Source organism: Rhinatrema bivittatum, chromosome 5, assembly GCF_901001135.1.
Source record: "Rhinatrema bivittatum chromosome 5, aRhiBiv1.1, whole genome shotgun sequence".
NCBI classification, from domain to species: domain Eukaryota; kingdom Metazoa; phylum Chordata; class Amphibia; order Gymnophiona; family Rhinatrematidae; genus Rhinatrema; species Rhinatrema bivittatum.
In genome coordinates this window covers 79985666-80002903 of record NC_042619.1, presented here as the reverse complement: position 1 = coordinate 80002903, position 17238 = coordinate 79985666, and the positions used below count along the sequence as shown (strand labels likewise).

The 17238-nt window shown below is 42.1% G+C and overlaps 1 protein-coding gene across 3 annotated transcripts in view; it reads right to left on the bottom strand.

The window, feature by feature from the left end:
- The window catches only part of PARP4 (poly(ADP-ribose) polymerase family member 4), a 376732-nt gene that overhangs the window by 290289 nt on the left and 69205 nt on the right, over positions 1-17238 (bottom strand). For all 3 annotated transcript variants that reach the window (XM_029602495.1, XM_029602494.1, XM_029602496.1), the window contains exons 11-12: positions 13483-13620; positions 12246-12344 (exon numbers count right to left, since the gene is read on the bottom strand). In XM_029602495.1, the coding sequence (XP_029458355.1) occupies positions 12246-12344; positions 13483-13620 (237 nt within the window). The remainder of the gene's footprint in view (positions 1-12245; positions 12345-13482; positions 13621-17238) is intronic.

Here is a 17238-nt window from a genome sequence, read left to right as displayed (position 1 = left end):
TAACAGGCCACCAGGGAACCACCAGGGAACCCCCGGACTTAAGACATATCAGGACTCTAAAGAGATACTTGAGCACCCATTACATCCTTAACAGAGCCCTCTGATCATGACTCTATGCCCCATCTCCTTCCCCCCTTCCCCCTTCCCTCTTTCCTCCAGCCAAATTCCTCTTTGCCACGCTATGCCTTAAGCCCCCGCCACGCCCTACCTATGAAGCAGTCCCACAATGATATTCCATTAAAAGTATTATAGTATGTTACGCCCACAGCTGCCCCAGTTGCTGTGGCTCTATAAATTATATTATTATGCGCCTCTATTTATTATGTTATTCACTGAAGAATTATTTTACTGTTGCTTGTTATTGCTGATTTGTTCTATGTTCACTGTTATTGTTATTGTTGACTTGTTCTATGTTCATTGCCCAGATGTTCTATGTAACGCCTTAGCCGCAACTATTCCGTTATATGGAAACCGATATGATTTGATATTTGGTTCAAGAATGTCGGTATAGAAAAATCCTAAATAAATAAATAAATAAATCTAAAGGGACAATGTTATTTAGATTTAATGCACTCCAGATGTTAAGGAAGCAAAATCATCCAAATTTATGTCACCCGTGAAGCAGATAGCCAAAACACAGAGCAATATCAGGTAAAGTCTGGAATCTTCAAAAAAACAAGGGACGTGGATTTTAAGTGCATTTTTAGTATTTTATGTAAAAGTATTTGATAAAATATGATTTTTGTGTATATATGGGTGGAGTTGAATATTTAGTCTTTTCAGAAGATAAGGGCTATGATTACAAAGCAGAGTGGTTTTCTCCGAGACTATGTTTCCAGAGTTTTTCCACATACGATTGTGCTTTGAAAAAATGTAAAAAATTTAATAATATTTTTGATACAAGTTTTGTTTTTTGGGGTTTTTTATCACATTTGGTAATGCACTAGCAGTTTGGATTTTTCTTTGCTGTGTGGTATATTATAGACTAACAGATATATTGAGGCATAAGCTTTACTTACTTATTTATAAATATTAGATATTCTGCCTTTTTCCTAAATTAGTTTGAAGGCAGATTACAATCAAAATTATAATGAAAGTTACAAGTACAGCTGTTTCCTAAATTACAATCAAAACAAAGAGAATTAATTATGAAAGTAAAGCATATATACAGTTTATGGTTAAAGACATTAGGTAGACTGTAAGTAATCATCTAGGGCAGTACATATAATAGATAATGAAAGGTCTACTTGGTGAGATGCACAGCAAGAATAAGATATAGGTATAAGAGAACAAATGCATATATAATAAGACAAGCAACTTTTAAGAATCCATTATGTAGGATTAACCCAATGGTGGCAGCACTTGTGGGCTCGTGATCAAGGAGTTCTGTTAGTCGGGTAGGATAAGGGAAAGTCTGTCTCATGGAATCTAAGGAAAGGCCTGGTAAACTGCTAAGCCTTGATTTTCTTCTGGAAAGTGATGTAACAAGTCTCAAGGTGAAAGGGTAACAGTTATCTTTTTCCATATTCTTGGTGCACACTCTTAGGCATGTTAGTCTGGCAGAAACCAGAGGAGAGGAGGAGAGAAGAATGCAGTTCCCTTGTGGGAGAGTAGGAGAATCTACGTTGAGAGAGATACTCTGGGACCTACTGAATCGCGCTTTTGAAGACAAAGCAGTGTCCACTTCATCACAAGCATAGTATAGTGGAAAAGACATCTATACACACAGAATAAAAGCCACATTATCGGACACTCAACTATCTGGAATACTCAATTAACCGCATCTTGCCTAGACAGCACGTTGAGAGGAAGGGTGGGGAGGGGAAATGCAAGGAAGGGAAGGGTGGATTAGGGAGCAGACTAGCTTTTCTCTGTCCAATGCACTATTATCCCTGTCTTCCTGTTCCCTGCAAGGGGAGGGAAAGAGAGAGCACTCAGATAGCACATATTTGCAGAGTCTATTTCCCAAGCATGTCAGTCATGGGGGTTTTTCTAGCTATCTATCTATATAAAAAAATACACACATACTACACTGCATGCATCTAACAAAGTGGACTGTTGAAAACGTATGCCTTATTAAATCTGTTAGGCAGTAAGGTGCCATGAGTCTCTGACAATTTTGGGAGAATCAGGCTAGTTGAAGTTTGGAAGAGACATCTCATCAGTGTTTCAACTGCAGCAACAACTTTCCTCCCTCTGTTCTCTCACCCTAGCTTGATGGACTCTCTACCTGGGTAACATCAAGCTAGGTTGAGAGAACATTGGACAAATCTCATCTTTGTATGAATTTCCTCACTCCAAAGGACATCAAATATTCACAAGAGTGTACTGTTCTGTTCGTATGTCTCACTCTGCATGTAAAAGTGGCCCCTAACCCCTACACTACTACCTAAATCTCACCTCGAGTTACTAGGTGAGCCTCTTATAGTAGCATAAATAGCTACTTACTATGATGCCACCCCCAGAGGCAGTCTCTCTCTCTCTTTCAGCTTCTCCCCCAGCCTAAAAATGCTCAAAATGGAATTTGTGAAAAAATCACAAAATTGCATTATGGGCATAACACACAATATCGCACAGCTTAAACAGATATTCGGCATTAAACTGTACAATATTGTGCATTATTGTGCTATGAAGCCAGCCTACTTTTTTCTGAAATCTCACCTCGGACTCCTCCCCAATCCCTCCCCTTTTAAAAATTTGCATCATATAATGTATTATGATGCTTAGCACAAGCGTTAAGCCGTTTTTCACATATGAAACATAGAAATGACAGTAGAAGAAGACCAAACGGCCCATCCAGTCTGCCCAGCAAGTTTCGCACTTTTTTTTTTCTCATACTTTTCTGTTACTCTTGGCTCTTAGCAACCTTTTGGTTCTATTTCCCTTCCACCCCCACCATTAATGTAGAGAGCAGTGTTGGAACTGCATCTAAGTGAAATATCTAGCTTAATTAGTTGGGGGTAGTAACCGCCGCAATAAGCAAGCTACACCCATGCTTATTTGTTTACCCCGACTATGTAATTCAGTCCTTGTTGGTTGTTGTCTGTATATAGATCCACTTTTCTTCATTCCCCCTGCTGTTGAAGCAGAGAGTTATGCTGGATATGCATTGAAAGTGAAGTATCAGATTTTCTCCCCTGCCGTTGAAGCAGAGAGCTATGCTGGATATGCATTGGAAGTGAAGTATCAGGCTTATTTGGTTTGGGGTAGTAACCACCGTAACAAGCAAGCTACTCCCCACTTTTTTGTGAATGCAAATCCTTTTTTCCACATTTCCTCTTGCCGTTGAAGCTTAGAGCAATGTTAGAGTCTTAGAGCAATGTTGGAGTCGCATTAACCGTGTGTATGTTTATTGAATAAGGGTATTATCTCCAGGCATTAGCCGTTATTCCCGCGAGCCACCCACTCTTCATTCACGTCCTCTAGACTTTATGGATCCACAGTGTTTATCCCACGCCCCTTTGAAGTCCTTCACAGTTCTGGTTTTCACCACTTCCTCCGGAAGGGCATTCCAGGCATCCACCAACCTCTCTGTGAAGAAATACTTCCTGACACTGGTTCTGAGTCTTCCTCCCTGGAGCTTCAAATCGTGACCCCTGGTTCTGCTGATTTTTTTCTGACGGAAAAGATTTGTCGTTGTCTTTGGATCATTAAAACTTTTCAAGTATCTGAAAGTCTGTATCATATCACCTCTGCTCCTCCTTTCCTCCAGGGTGTACATATTTAGATTCTTCAATCTCTCCTCATAAGTCATTCGATGAAGACCATCCACCTTTTTAGTCGCCCTTCTCTGGACTGCCTCCTTGGAGATACGGTCTCTAGAACTGAACACAGTACTCCAAGTGAGGCCTCACCAAGGACCTGTACAAGGGGATAATTACTTACCTTTTCTTACTCGATATTCCTCTCTCTATGCAGCCCAGCATTCTTCTGGCTTTTGCTATCGCCGACTTCAGATCATTAGACACTATCACCCCAAGGTCTCTCTCCTGCTCAGTGCACATCAGCCTTTCTCCCCCCATCGAATACAGTTCATTCGGATTTCCACTCCCCATATGCATGACTGCACTTCTTGGCATTGAATCTCAGCTGCCATATCTTTGACCACTCTTCCAGCTTCCTTAAATCCCATCTCATTCTCTCCACTCCTTCCGGCGTGTCCACTCTGTTGCAGATCTTAGTGTCATCCACAAAAAGACAAACCTTACCTTCTATCCCATCCGCAATGTCGCTCACAAAGATATTGAACAGGACCGGTCCCAACACCGATCCTTGCGGTACACTGCTTAAAACTGCTCTCTCTTCAGAGTAAGTTCCATTTACCATCACACATTGTCTTCTGTCCGTCAACCAGTCTCCTGTGCAGGACTGTATCAAAAGCTTTGCTGAAATCCAAGTAGATGACATCAAGAGCTCTTCCTTGATCCAATTCCTTGGTTACCCATTCAAAAAAGTCAATCAGATTTGTCTGACAGGATCTTCCCCTAGTGAATCTATGCTGCCTCTGGTCCAGCAATTCTCCCGACTGTAGATAGTTCACTATTCTCTCTTTCAACAGTGACTCCATTACTTTTCCCACCATCAAAGTGAGGCTAACTGGTCTGTATTTACCAGTCTCTTCTCTGTTCCGACTCTTGTAAAGCGGGACCACCACCGCTCTTCTCCAATCACTCGGCACCACTCCCGTTTCTAGGGATCTATTGAACGGGTCACACAGCGGACCCACTAGCACATCTCTGAGCTCCCTCAATATCCTGGGATGAACTTCATCAGGTCCCATGGCTTTGTCCACTTTCAGTTTCTCCAGCTCTTCCCATACATTTTCTACTGTAAATGGAGTTACATCTACTCCACTCCCCTCCAGTTTCTTGTTAACTAGCGACGGTCCTTCTCCAGGGTCCTCTTTAGTGAATACAGAACTGAAGTGTTTGTTTAATATTTCTGTCATTTCTTCGTCTCTCTCCACACATTGATCCTTTTCACCTTTCAATTTCACTATACCACTTTGAACTTTTCTCTTTTCACTGATGTATCTGAAAAATGTTTTGTCACCTCTCTTTACCTCCTTGGCAATCCTCTCTTCCGCTTGACTTTTTGCTGTCTTGATTAATTTCTTCGTCTCCCTCAGTTCTACCAGATATTCTTCTTTGTGCTCCTCCCTTTGGGATCTTTTATATTTCTTGAATGCTGTTCTTTTAGCCTTTATTTTGTCAGCCACCTCCTTTGAGAACCAGATAGGTTTCATTTTTCTTTTGCTTTTCTTTACTTTTCTAACATATAGATTAGTTGCCTTGGTAATTGCTCCTTTTAGATTGGTCCACTGTTGATCCACATCTCTCTCGTTCTCCCAGCCTTTTAGTTCTTCCTCCAGGTACTTCCCCATTTCATCAAAGTCCGTGTTTTTGAACTGCAAAACTTGGGTCTTTGTGCTTCTTTTCCGTATCCTTTTTGAAAACGCGTTAACGCATGCGAAAATGCCAAACGCAATTTGATAAATGACCCTGTCAATTATTTGATATTCAGAGTTAGCTGAATAACATGTCCAGCTAACTCTGGTCATGCCATACAGCTATCCTCTATCTTTAAGACAGCCGTTTATATTCAATAGTGCGGCTGCCCCACTGAATATCCTTCCAAATTCAGCTGGATAGGTTTATCCAGCTAACTTTCCAATCCAGACAGGGCCTGAATATGGACCTTTTTGTTCCTTGCCAAGACACATCAGAGCAGAGTACCAATCATGCCAAACTGTACCAGGGATTTTGTGATATTATTGACACATATAAAAAAAAAACAAATGCCAAAACATAAAATAACAGAATCATAAATTCATACATTATTCATAAGACGATGACTCTGGAAGTTAGCCAGACAAATCTTCAGGGTTTAAATTGTCCATCCCGCTCTTTCTGGACATGGAAATTTTGTCTGGTCAAATCATTATCTGCACAAAAGATATCTGCATAAAAAGAGGTGGGTCTGAAGATGTTCTAGGGGCGTGGTAAAACTTTTAACCCATCAGCGCTGATATTCAGCTCTGTCTGGCTAAAATTATACAGGTAAGTCTGGTGGGAAAGAAACGCTGTCCTTAAGTTATCCACATAACTTTATCCGGATATTCAGCATGTCTTATCTAGATAACATATCCACTTACTTGCTCTTTTGAATATGATCTCCCTGTGTGTGTTTTATTTTGTTATTTGCCTGTAAATAATGGGGCACTTGTTTGTAAGCTAATCTCCTTTTCTTTGTTTCTGCAAGGTTAATAAACTGTTTTCGTTATGCTCTTTTTTTTTTTCTTCCATGTTACGAATTGATATACGGTAGCATTATATTTTTTTCTTTTTTGCCACATCTACCATTTTTCCATGATTGCAAAGCATAATAAGCTAACTGCCCCTGTCTACGTTCAGCAACAGCCAGACAGAGCTACCTTTCCTGCTCCCTGATGAAGGAAAGCACTGTACCTTCACCAGTCTTTCATGGGCCCCAAAGCCGAACACTGCAAGCCAGGCCAGATAAAATGGAAACATTACACTACAGGTCGAAATCGAAAGAGGCCAAATGCACATTAGTGTATTATTTTATTTATTTATTTTTAAATATTTTTAAACAGCACTCTCTTTTTCTTGAGGTAGCTTACAAAATAAAACATTCATAATAAAATAATCATAACAATACAGAGAGACAAGTTATAAATAGAGATAAATAAATATAAATATGAGTTATGCTGCCAATGATAAAATAAGTTTATTTGTTGATGAGGTAATGAGGACAGTTGCCTAATAGGTATTGTTCAATCAGATCTGTCCTCCAGGTTCCTGTATTGTCTCCCAGCCCCATGCTAAGGGTAAGAATGGTGGGCTTGTGATTGCTTTTAAGGACCATTGGAATTTTAAATAGGAAAATCTAGGTGAGGGATCACCTTATGAAATGTTGATGCTTTTTTCTAGAAATTTTAATATACGATTAGTGTATATTTCACCTGGGATAATGGAGGCTAACTGCTATTATTAGCAACAGTAACACGGGATAGACTTAGTTTTTGGGTACTTGCCAGGTTCTTATGGCCTGGATTGGCCACTGTTGGAGACAGGATGCTGGGCTTGATGGACCCTTGGTCTGACCTAGTATGGCATGTTCTTATGTTCCTCTCTTCTTTGAACAGCTATTGCAATCAGAGGCTGATTTAAATTCCACCATTATTTTAGGTGATTTTAATCTCCATGTAAATGAGATGCCCCCCTTCCCATAGTTGTGAGTTACTTTTAGATAATATGAGATCTCTTGATTGGGAGCAACTGATACACCAGCCCACACACAAGCATGGTTTAGATCTCGTACATCTTAATGCCTCAATTACTGATACAAGTGTTTGAAACTTGTGCTCCAATACTCTGTTCTGACCACTTTTTAGTTAGAGTATCATTTCCCATGATTAGGCATCAGAATGTTCCATTGACTAATCATCCCCCTATACCTAGAAAAGGCCGGATAGATCATGAACTGTTAGGATTGCTCCTAGGAGAAGAACTGAAAAAACCTATAGCTGAAAATTGTACAGCAGTACTTGCTCACTGGGACGAGTCCTTGCTTGCTGTATTGGATGATACTGCCCCTATACGCATGCAGCAGACAGGTGATACACGAGCCCAGCTGAATATCTGTTGAGATTCGACATAATAGACAATTGTTAATGAAATATGAAAGGAAATGGTGTAAATGCCATTCCTCAGAAGCACTTAACCTATATAAATGCCATCTGAAAATGTATAAAAATTCAATCAATCAATCAATGAGGCAAGAAAATCCTTCTATACCATGCAAATTCAAGCAGCAGAACAAAATCCAAAACTCATTTTTGGGTTAGTTAAAAAAAACAACTATAAAGCCCCGATCAATTGCAGTGTGCCAGTATGAACATTATAGTTGAAATATATCTCTGAAAAAGTACTAAAAATTTCTATGATATTTGCCAATATCCCAAGGTGGTTTGATCATCAACCAGATGAATTAGAATCAAATATAGCTCTTTTGAAGAAGTCTCTGAACTTGAAATAGTGAATGCTATTTTGACAATGAATCAGCTTTTTGTGCACTGAACATTTGTAGCAAGGACTCGCTACAAGCCATTAGAACTACAATTGCACCTTTTCTGACTGTTTTAACCATTTTGTCATTGAAGGAGGGTTTTAACCCTGAGGTGCTGAAAGCAGCTGCAATGAGACCAAAGCTAAAAAAAAAAGCTTGGATCCTTCAGTATTATTGAACTACCAGCCTATTTCATCCCTGTCATTCACCTCCATTATCATAGAGTCTGTAGTAGTAAAACAATTTACAGACTTTATAGAGGAGCAGCAAGTGCTGAATCAATTTCAGTTTGGATTTCAACGTTCTCTGAACGCTGAAATCCTTCTAATTTCCCTGTTTGACTCAATCAGAAGAGGGTTGGATATAGGGAAGAGTTATGTATTGGTCATGTTATATATCTCTACGGTGTTCGATACAGGACTATCCTGTGATCAATTGTATCAATTAAGGGAGGTTGGAATATCAAGTGCGGTTCTAAGCTGGTTCCAGTCCTATTTATCTGGCAGAAAACAATAGGTGTGGATTAATGGAACCTGGTCCAAGATATAATCCATAAACACAGGGGTGCTGAGGGGATAGACGTTATTCATTAATTTGTAAGCGGTTTACAAGGTGACATCCATAATAACATATAACAATAGGTAAATGTAGATAAAGTTAAAAACAAAATAAAAACCCAAAATAAATAGCAAACAGACACCTTAAGACAACATCTTAAGATTATAATATTAAAATCATAAAATCATAAATATATAACAGTTAATAATAACAAACAGACAGGGAATTCATCATTCCATGATGACTACAGCAGAATGACGATGTGCAAAATCAAAGGGGTGGGGGGTGGGCAACAGTGTGCAGCTGGCCGCACTGTAGCAGTGCATTTTCACCTGCCGCAGTTGCGGCCGCACCGCACACTATCGCTCCCATAGCGCCACGGCAAAAGGTGGTGTTATTGCTCGCACTACTGCCAGCGATAATGTACTAAACATTATTGCCCGCAGCGGTGCCGCCACCTCATTTGCTTAACCCCGCCCAAACTCCTCCCTAACTCCTCTCTTTCCCCTAATTTAAATTTTACTGCCGCGATGCGGTAGTTATCACATGCGGTAGGCTGTTAGTGCGTTTTGATAAGTGACCCTAAGGCTTTCTTAAAACTAAATAAACTGATTAAAACTAAATAAAACCATCCATATAAATGGTTACTTCTTGTAATTTTTGTTCTTAATTTTGTTGTTGTTATCCTTAACTTTTCTTATGTTTTTATTAATGTAAAATTGATAAAATCAAATAAAGTATAAATTAAAAAAAACAAACAAACAAAAACACCCATACAGACTTAAGGAACACACATTTAGGAAACCAATCTCATTACAGGGGTGACAGTAAGCATTGCTTTTTAGATTCAGGTGTCAAATGCTTGCTGAAATAGTGTTTTTTACCAGCTTCCTAAATTTTAGTAGCAAAGGTTGTTCCTTAAGCTTTTCAGGCAGAAGGTTCCGTCTATGTGGATAATATCCAGTTTTACATAACCACGGGATCATCCTTGTCAGAGACTTCACCCCTGATCGCTATATGCCTGAACACAATAAAATGATGGCTGTCTCACAACAAGCTCGCTCTTAAACTTAGTAAAGCAGAAGTCATTGTAATTCAGCGCAGAGATACCTATGCAATTCCATCACACATCCACATAGGTGATGAGGAGTTTAAAGTTCTAGCTCACACAAAAAGTCTTGGAGTACTTATAGACTCTAACTTAACTTTGAATCCCCAGGTCAAAAGTAGTTATCCAAGCTTTGCTTACAAACTGCACTTATTATGCAAGTTAAGGATAACAACAACAAAGTCCCTCATGAGAGGCTTCTAAGAAAACTAAAATGTCATGGAATAGGAGGCGATGTCCTTTCATGGATTACAAACTGGTTAAAAGACAGGAAACAGAGAGTAGGATTAAATTGTCAATTTTCTCAGTGGAAAAGGGTAAACAGGGGAGTGCCTCAGGGATCTGTACCTGGACCAGTGCTTTTCAATATATTTATGAATGATCTGGAAAGGAATACGACGAGTGAGGTTATCAAATTTGCAGATGATACAAAATTATTCCGAGTAGTTAAATTACAAGCGGATTGTGATATATTACAGGAGGACCTTGTGAGACTGGAAAATTGGGCATCCAAATGGCAGATGAAATTTAATGTGGACAAGTGCAAGGTGTTGCATATAGGGAAAAATAACCCTTGCTGTAGTTACACGATGTTAGGTTCCATATTAGGAGCTACCACCCAGGAAAAAGATCTAAGCATCATAGTGGATAATACTTTAAAATCGACAACTCAGTGTGCTGCAGCAGTCAAAAAAGCAAACAGAATGTTAGGAATTATTAGGAAGGGAATGGTTAATAAAACAGAAAATGTCATAATGCCTCTATATCGCTCCATGGTGAGACCGCACCTTGAATACTGTGTACAATTCTGGTCACCGCATCTAAAAAAAAAAAGATATAGTTGCGATGGAGAAGGTACTGAGAATGGCAAACAAAATGATAAAGGGGATGGAACAGCTCCCCTATGAGGAAAGGCTGAAGAGGTTAGGGCTGTTCAGCTTGGAGAAAAGACGGCTGAGGGGAGATATGATAGAGGTCTTGAACGAGTAGATGTGAATCGGTTATTTACACTTTCGAATAATAGAAGGACTGTTACGTTCGTGGACCCTTGGGCTGGTTGGAACAGAAGATGGAGTGCTGTAGAGGTCCACAGCGAATGTCCCAACCAGGAGGTGGTTCGGAAGCTCGGTGCTGGCTGACACACTGGTCTATGGTGAAGTCCTTTGCGACCAAGGACTAGATCCCCACTGGACGGATGGACGGTGTTGGACCTGAGCGGTAGAGAACTCTTCGCCCTGGAGACCGGCACTCCCCCAGGAGGAGCCCTTAGGATTCCAGCCGCTGGGACTTTAGGAGATTCACCCTGGAAGCCGAAGTCCCCCCAGGAGGAGCCCGTAGGGACACGGCCGCTGGGACTTAGGCGACTTCCTGAAGGTGAGGGTGGTCCGGATGCAGGCACCTCCTGCAGGTCGTGGTTCCGGACGGCTGGCGCCTCCAGCAGGTCGTAGGTAATCCAGAAGTCGGTCCAGGAGTCGGAGTCCAAGAACGGTCCGCAGCCAGTCCAGGGGTCGGTATCCAGAGAGCGGTCCAAAGCCAGTCCATGGGTCAAAGCCGGAGAGCGGTCCGCAGCCAGTCCAGAGGTCGGAGCCAGAGAGCGATCCAAAGCCAGTCCAGGGGTCAGACCCGGAGAGCGATCCAAAGCCAGTCCACGGGTCAGAGTCCAGAAGAATCAACAGCGGAGGGAAGGCAGAAGCGGGACGAAGAACAAACCAAGAACGCAGCAAGAACACACCAACTCCAGGAACCTTGTTGCAAGGCACTGGAGTGAAGTAGATGCAGGGTACTTATACCCTGAAGGCGTCTGACGTCATCCACAGTTGCAGACAGGATTTTCCCACGCTGGCCCCTTTAAGGGGAGCTCCTCCCCGCGCACACGCGCGTGCATCAGGGGGCGGGGCCAGCCGCGCCAAGCCGTCGATGTCTCTCCCGAGGAGGGAGAGACACGCTGGAGGGCCTGCAGGCCCGAAGACGTCCTGAAACGGCCCAGGCCGCCCCCCGGGACCGTAACGAGGACTAGGGGGCATTCCATGAAGTTAGCAAGTTGCACATTTAGGACTAATCGGAGAAAATTCTTTTTCACTCAAAGCACAATAAAGCTCTGGAATTTGTTGCCAGAGGATGTGGTTAGTGCAGTTAGTGTAGCTGGGTTCAAAAAAGGTTTGGAGAAGTTCTTGGAGAAGTCCATTAACGGCTATTAATCAAGTTTACTTAAGGAATAGCCACTGCTATTAATTGCATCAGTAGCATGGGATCTTCTTAGTGTTTGGGTAATTGCCAGGTTCTTGTGGCCTGGTTTGGCCTCTGTTGGAAACAGGATGCAGGGCTTGATGGATCCTTGGGCTGACCCAGCATGGCAATTTCTTATGTTCTTAATATGCGTAATAAGATTAGAAAATATCATCATCCAGGTACTGCTTCTTTAAGATATACATCTAGATATAGAAGGTTTCAAAATTGAAATCTACAAAGTTCAAAAAGTGTGGCTGACCTGATAGAATCACCAAAGTAAATCCCACTGCCAAGGTTCCCAATATCCGTCCTCTCCAAACCATAATCTTCTACTACCATCTTTGGTAAGAGTAAACCACTGTGAGAACAAGGGAAAGAAGCGTGAGTATTACATACAAATATGCCACCACCTGGTCAAAATATAAATACCAAACAAACACACATTTGATAGCAACTGTAGAAAAGGTGTTCTGGAAAAGGATGCTTACATAAACATCAAAACGGTTTTATATTCCACATAGATATGGTACAATTGATTTGCAATTCAATTAGTTATCACATTTATCAACCAGTTATTTTCAAATACTATACAGATGAACATACCAAAATCTCAGCTTCAGTATTTTTTATACTGTCCATTTCTAATCAGAAGTGGAAAAAAGAAGGTTGCTAGCAGAATGCAGTGAGAGATCCTGAAATGTCAATTTTAATAGCACAGTAACATCCAGCAATGAAGAGGTTGGGTGGGAGCTATTTACTTGCAAAATTTATCAAATTAAAATTAGCTTAATTAACAATAAGATAATACTTTAAACTTTGAAAACAAGTTGACAAGCTGATTACATGGTGCCTTTCACTGAAGCAGGATCCTATGTGTTTTACAAATTTTAGTACTTCAGGACATATACAGCCACCTCTGGGCTGGATGATCTGGCAACATTTTCCTACTGCTCAAACTACATAAAAGCTTCCAAAGGGAAAAAGGCACTAAAAACAAACCTTATATTATCAGCACCCAATTTCTGTTGACAAAAAGGAGACAAAGGGAGATAGAGGGGCCAGTGTACTAATGTGTGATAACAGTTGACATTAATGGCTATAAACTGTGACAATGTTAATGAGATTCAAACAAGTCATGTCTTACACAGACAGTAAAGTACACACATATAAATGTGTGGACACATACAGAAAGGTAAGCAAAAACTTAACTGAACTTCCAGGAGGTCTATTTAAGTTATTTATATTAGTGAATCTGAGATGCATTTTGCACATTTTAAAGTGTGTACTTTTTCACTGTGCTAACAGGTAATAAGCTATTTTGCATATTTTTGCATTACCTGATTAGCATTGATTTCATATTAATATTACCGCATGCCTTTAATGTGCATAAACACTTGCATTAACAATAAGGCCCTTTAGCAGAGCAGCCAGAAAGTGACAATCAAGATCATACAGCGAATATGTGGTAGAGAGAATCCATAACCTCAAACACTTACCGAGACAGAATTCCAACAAAATTACAGACAGAAGAGGAATGGAGTAAGGACCGAATATTGCCACACTTGCTCTGAAATGCTGCTGTTTCATTCATTCTGCCAACTCGGTATACATGTAAGACTTTCACTGGACAGTCACTAAAAGATCATGTTAAAGATTATTTCCAATGTAGAATCATTTCTGACAAACTCTGTGATTCAGATTGCATCAGTACTATCAGCTCTGCTCATCTTTCTACTTATATATATTTATTTTAATATGTAAGGTAGAAGAAACAGACATAACCCAAATAAACTGTCATTACAGGTCAGAATAAAGTTTCGGGCCAAAGTAGGACAAAAAAAATCCTGCACATCAGTTTACTTCTACAGTAAATATTTTGCTCCAGGAGTTAATGTCCTACAATTTCTGGAAGGAAAAAAAAAGGTTCCACAGAAAAAAAAATGTGCAAGAAAACATTGCTGAAAAAATGCTGTATAGTTTTGATCAACTTTCAAACTTTTGAAAGTCTTCCTATTAAACAACTTTTATCTGTGGGAAATGATTTTCCTTTCTGAAGATGAGGGAATTTAATCTTTGGATAAAAGATGCAGTGTTTCAAAACTGAGCTAGTATAGTAGAGTTGCTTACCTTTAACAGGTGTTCTTCGAGGACAGCAGAATGTTAGCCCTCACACATGGGTGACATTGTCAAATGGAGCCCAATAGTGAAAACTTATGTCAAAGTTTCCAGAACTTTGACTAGGCACACTGAGCATGCCCTATACCACACATCCACACGGGGTCCCCTCTTTATTCTCATAACAGAATTATGATAAAAAATAGGAGAAACCCAACTATGCAGAGTGGCGGGTGGGTTTCTTGAGGACAAACATCCTGCTGTCCTCTGAGAACACCCATTACAGGTAAGCAACTTTGGTTTTTCCGAAGGCAAGCAGGATGGTAGTCCTCACACATGCGTGAATCTTCAGCCACAGGCTGCTCCCCAACGCAAAAGGGGATCAACAGACACCTAACCAGGTGCCAACGGGCATAATAACACTGGTGCTGTTGGTAACAGAGGGGGAGACAGCCTAAACCCAAACAATGGGCCCTAGGTTGGGAGAGCTGGGTTTTACACCTCAAAAAGGTTCCAGAGAACAGACTTGCCGAACCTACTGTCACGTTGGCCATCCCTATCCAGGCAGCAATGGCCCTGAGCACCATCACGTGGAACAGGGCCCATGAGGAGATCTGGATCACTTCCCGACACAGGAGGTACGAAGCCACATCTCCCCGCTTGTTGACATACCACATGGCTACTTGGTTGTCAGTCTGGATCAGGACAACTTTGTTGGACAGCCGATCTCTGAAAGCCCATAGCGCGTACCTGATCACCCTGAGCGCCAGAAAGTTGATTTGACAAGAACGTTCCTGAGCAGACCACAGACCCTGGGTGCCAAGTCCATCTACATGAGCTCCCAACCCCAGGGTGGATGCATCTGTGGTTAGCACAATTTGAGTAGGGAGACTCTGAAAAGAGATCCTCTGTTCCAGATTGGAAAGAATCCGCCACCAGGGAAATGAGTCCCTGAGAAACGGTGTTTCTTGGATGCAATCCTGGAAGCTCTCAGTGGCATGGTGCACTGTGACCTCAGGGTCCATTGGTCTCTGTGCATGTGTAAGCATGCCAAGGGAGTGACATGGACAGTTGCAGCCTTGTGGCCCAACAGCCAATATGTTCCAGGCTGACACCTGCTGACTCTGTTGAACCTCTGCTGCAATGGTCGCCAAGTTGACAGAAAGTCCTTGGTCTGAGCAGTCTCTAGCAGGCTCCTATGAAGTCCAATCGAGATGACGGGCTGAGATGGGACTTTGGGTAGTTGAGGACAAACCCTAGTGACCCCAACACCCGAACAATCAAGCTGTTGATCAGCCAATCATCTAGATAAGGGAAGACGTACTCCCAGTCTGTGGAGGTGCGCCACCACCACGGCCAGGCATTTTGTGAAGACCCATGGGGGCAGACGCAAGCCCAAATGGCAACAGCTGGTACTGGAAATATTGTTTTTCCACTACGAATCTAAGATACTTCCTGTAATCTGGGAAGATCTCGATATGGGTGTTTGTGTTCTTTAGGTCGAGAGAGCACAGCCAGTCTTCTTTTTGCAAAAGTTAGGGGATCAAGGTGCCCAGGGAAACCATCTTGAACTTTTCTTTTATTTAGAAACTTGTTCAAGGTCCTTAGGTCTAAGATGGGACGGAGTTCTCCTGTTCTCTTTGAAATCAGGAAGTATCTGGAGTAGAATCCCCTCCCTCATTGCCTTGGTGGTACGGGCTCTACCGATCTGGCTGTTAAGAAGGAGGAGAGCTCCATTAGTAGTATCTTCTGGTGCCTACTAGCTCCCAATACTGGCACCAAGGGCAATCTGGCAAGACACCCAATAGGTTCAATCAGACGAACAGAACCCACTGGTCCGACGTTACATTGGGCCACTAGTTTGCAAAGAACCACAGCCTGCCCCCAACAAGAGAGTCCATCACCCCGGGTACAGGCAACTGGCTTATGCTCCGCGGCCTAGTCAAAACCACGTCCCCAGGTTTGACTGAGAAACCAGCTGGGGCTTTGGAGCTCTCTGCTGCCTGGGACGGTCATGGGAGCTCAGATGGTGGTGATGGGAGCGTGGAGGCAGAGGATAGTACTTCCTTTAATGAAAGAAAGACTTCCTTGGCCCCGGCCTTGACAGCCCTCCTGGTGGAGGAGGATGGATCTGGAGTACTGGCAGAGAGTTGTTAGAGGATTTCATGACGGTCCCAGAGCTGGGCCACAGCATCCCTCACCCTATCTCTGAAAAGATTCTCTCCCGTACACAGTAAGTCAGCAAGTCGTTCCTGATCATCCCCCCAGGTGTCATAGGGAACTGGTGCCGATGCTTCTCAGGCTTCCCTCAATGCTTGACCCGGTCCTTCCCCAGTGCAGAGTTCGAAGATGATGAACCCAGTCGGTCTCTGGTGCCCCTATCCACCGCCAATGTTGATGGCGTGATGTCCATCAGTGTGTCTCCGAGGTCTGCCGATGCCGAATGGTTTGGACTTCCTCGACACAAAGAGCTGATGCATCTTGTGGAGTCAAAGTAGACGTCCCTTCAGGGTCATCTGGGCACACAAGCAGCAACCCCGGATGTCATGTGATGCCTCCAAGCAGAGGATGCATCATCATAAGGATCAGTTAGACCTGGTCCTTGGGCACTGGGGGCATTGGCGAAAACCAGACGTGGCCATGACAGAACGATTGTGGTGGGCTGTGAAGGCCGGCAGGCACTGAGGCACCGTCACCACAGGGGGGAACTCGACCGCAAAAGGAAACTTACCCGAAATGCCAAAAACCCTGATTGGAGACACTATGGGGAGGCACCGAGACGGAGCCGGTGATGGACCAAAGAGAAATAAATCACAAAAAAAAACAAAAATAAGAGTTTTCCACAAGGCAAAAAGCCAAGTTTAGAGTCCATTCAAACAGACAGGCTCAAAGCTCCGTGGAAAAAAAAAAAAAACGAGACTGAAGAGGGACCCCACGTGGACTTGTGGTATAGGGCATGTTGAGCATGTTCAGTGTGCCTAGTCAAAGTTCTAGAAACTTTGACCTATGTTTTCTTTTTATTTATTTATTTATTTATTCACGTTTTAAATGACATACAAAGTAAGCTTTGCTTTGCAATACAGAGAATTAGAAGAAATAAACAATATTACTCTTCAAAACATAAAGCATTATTATTG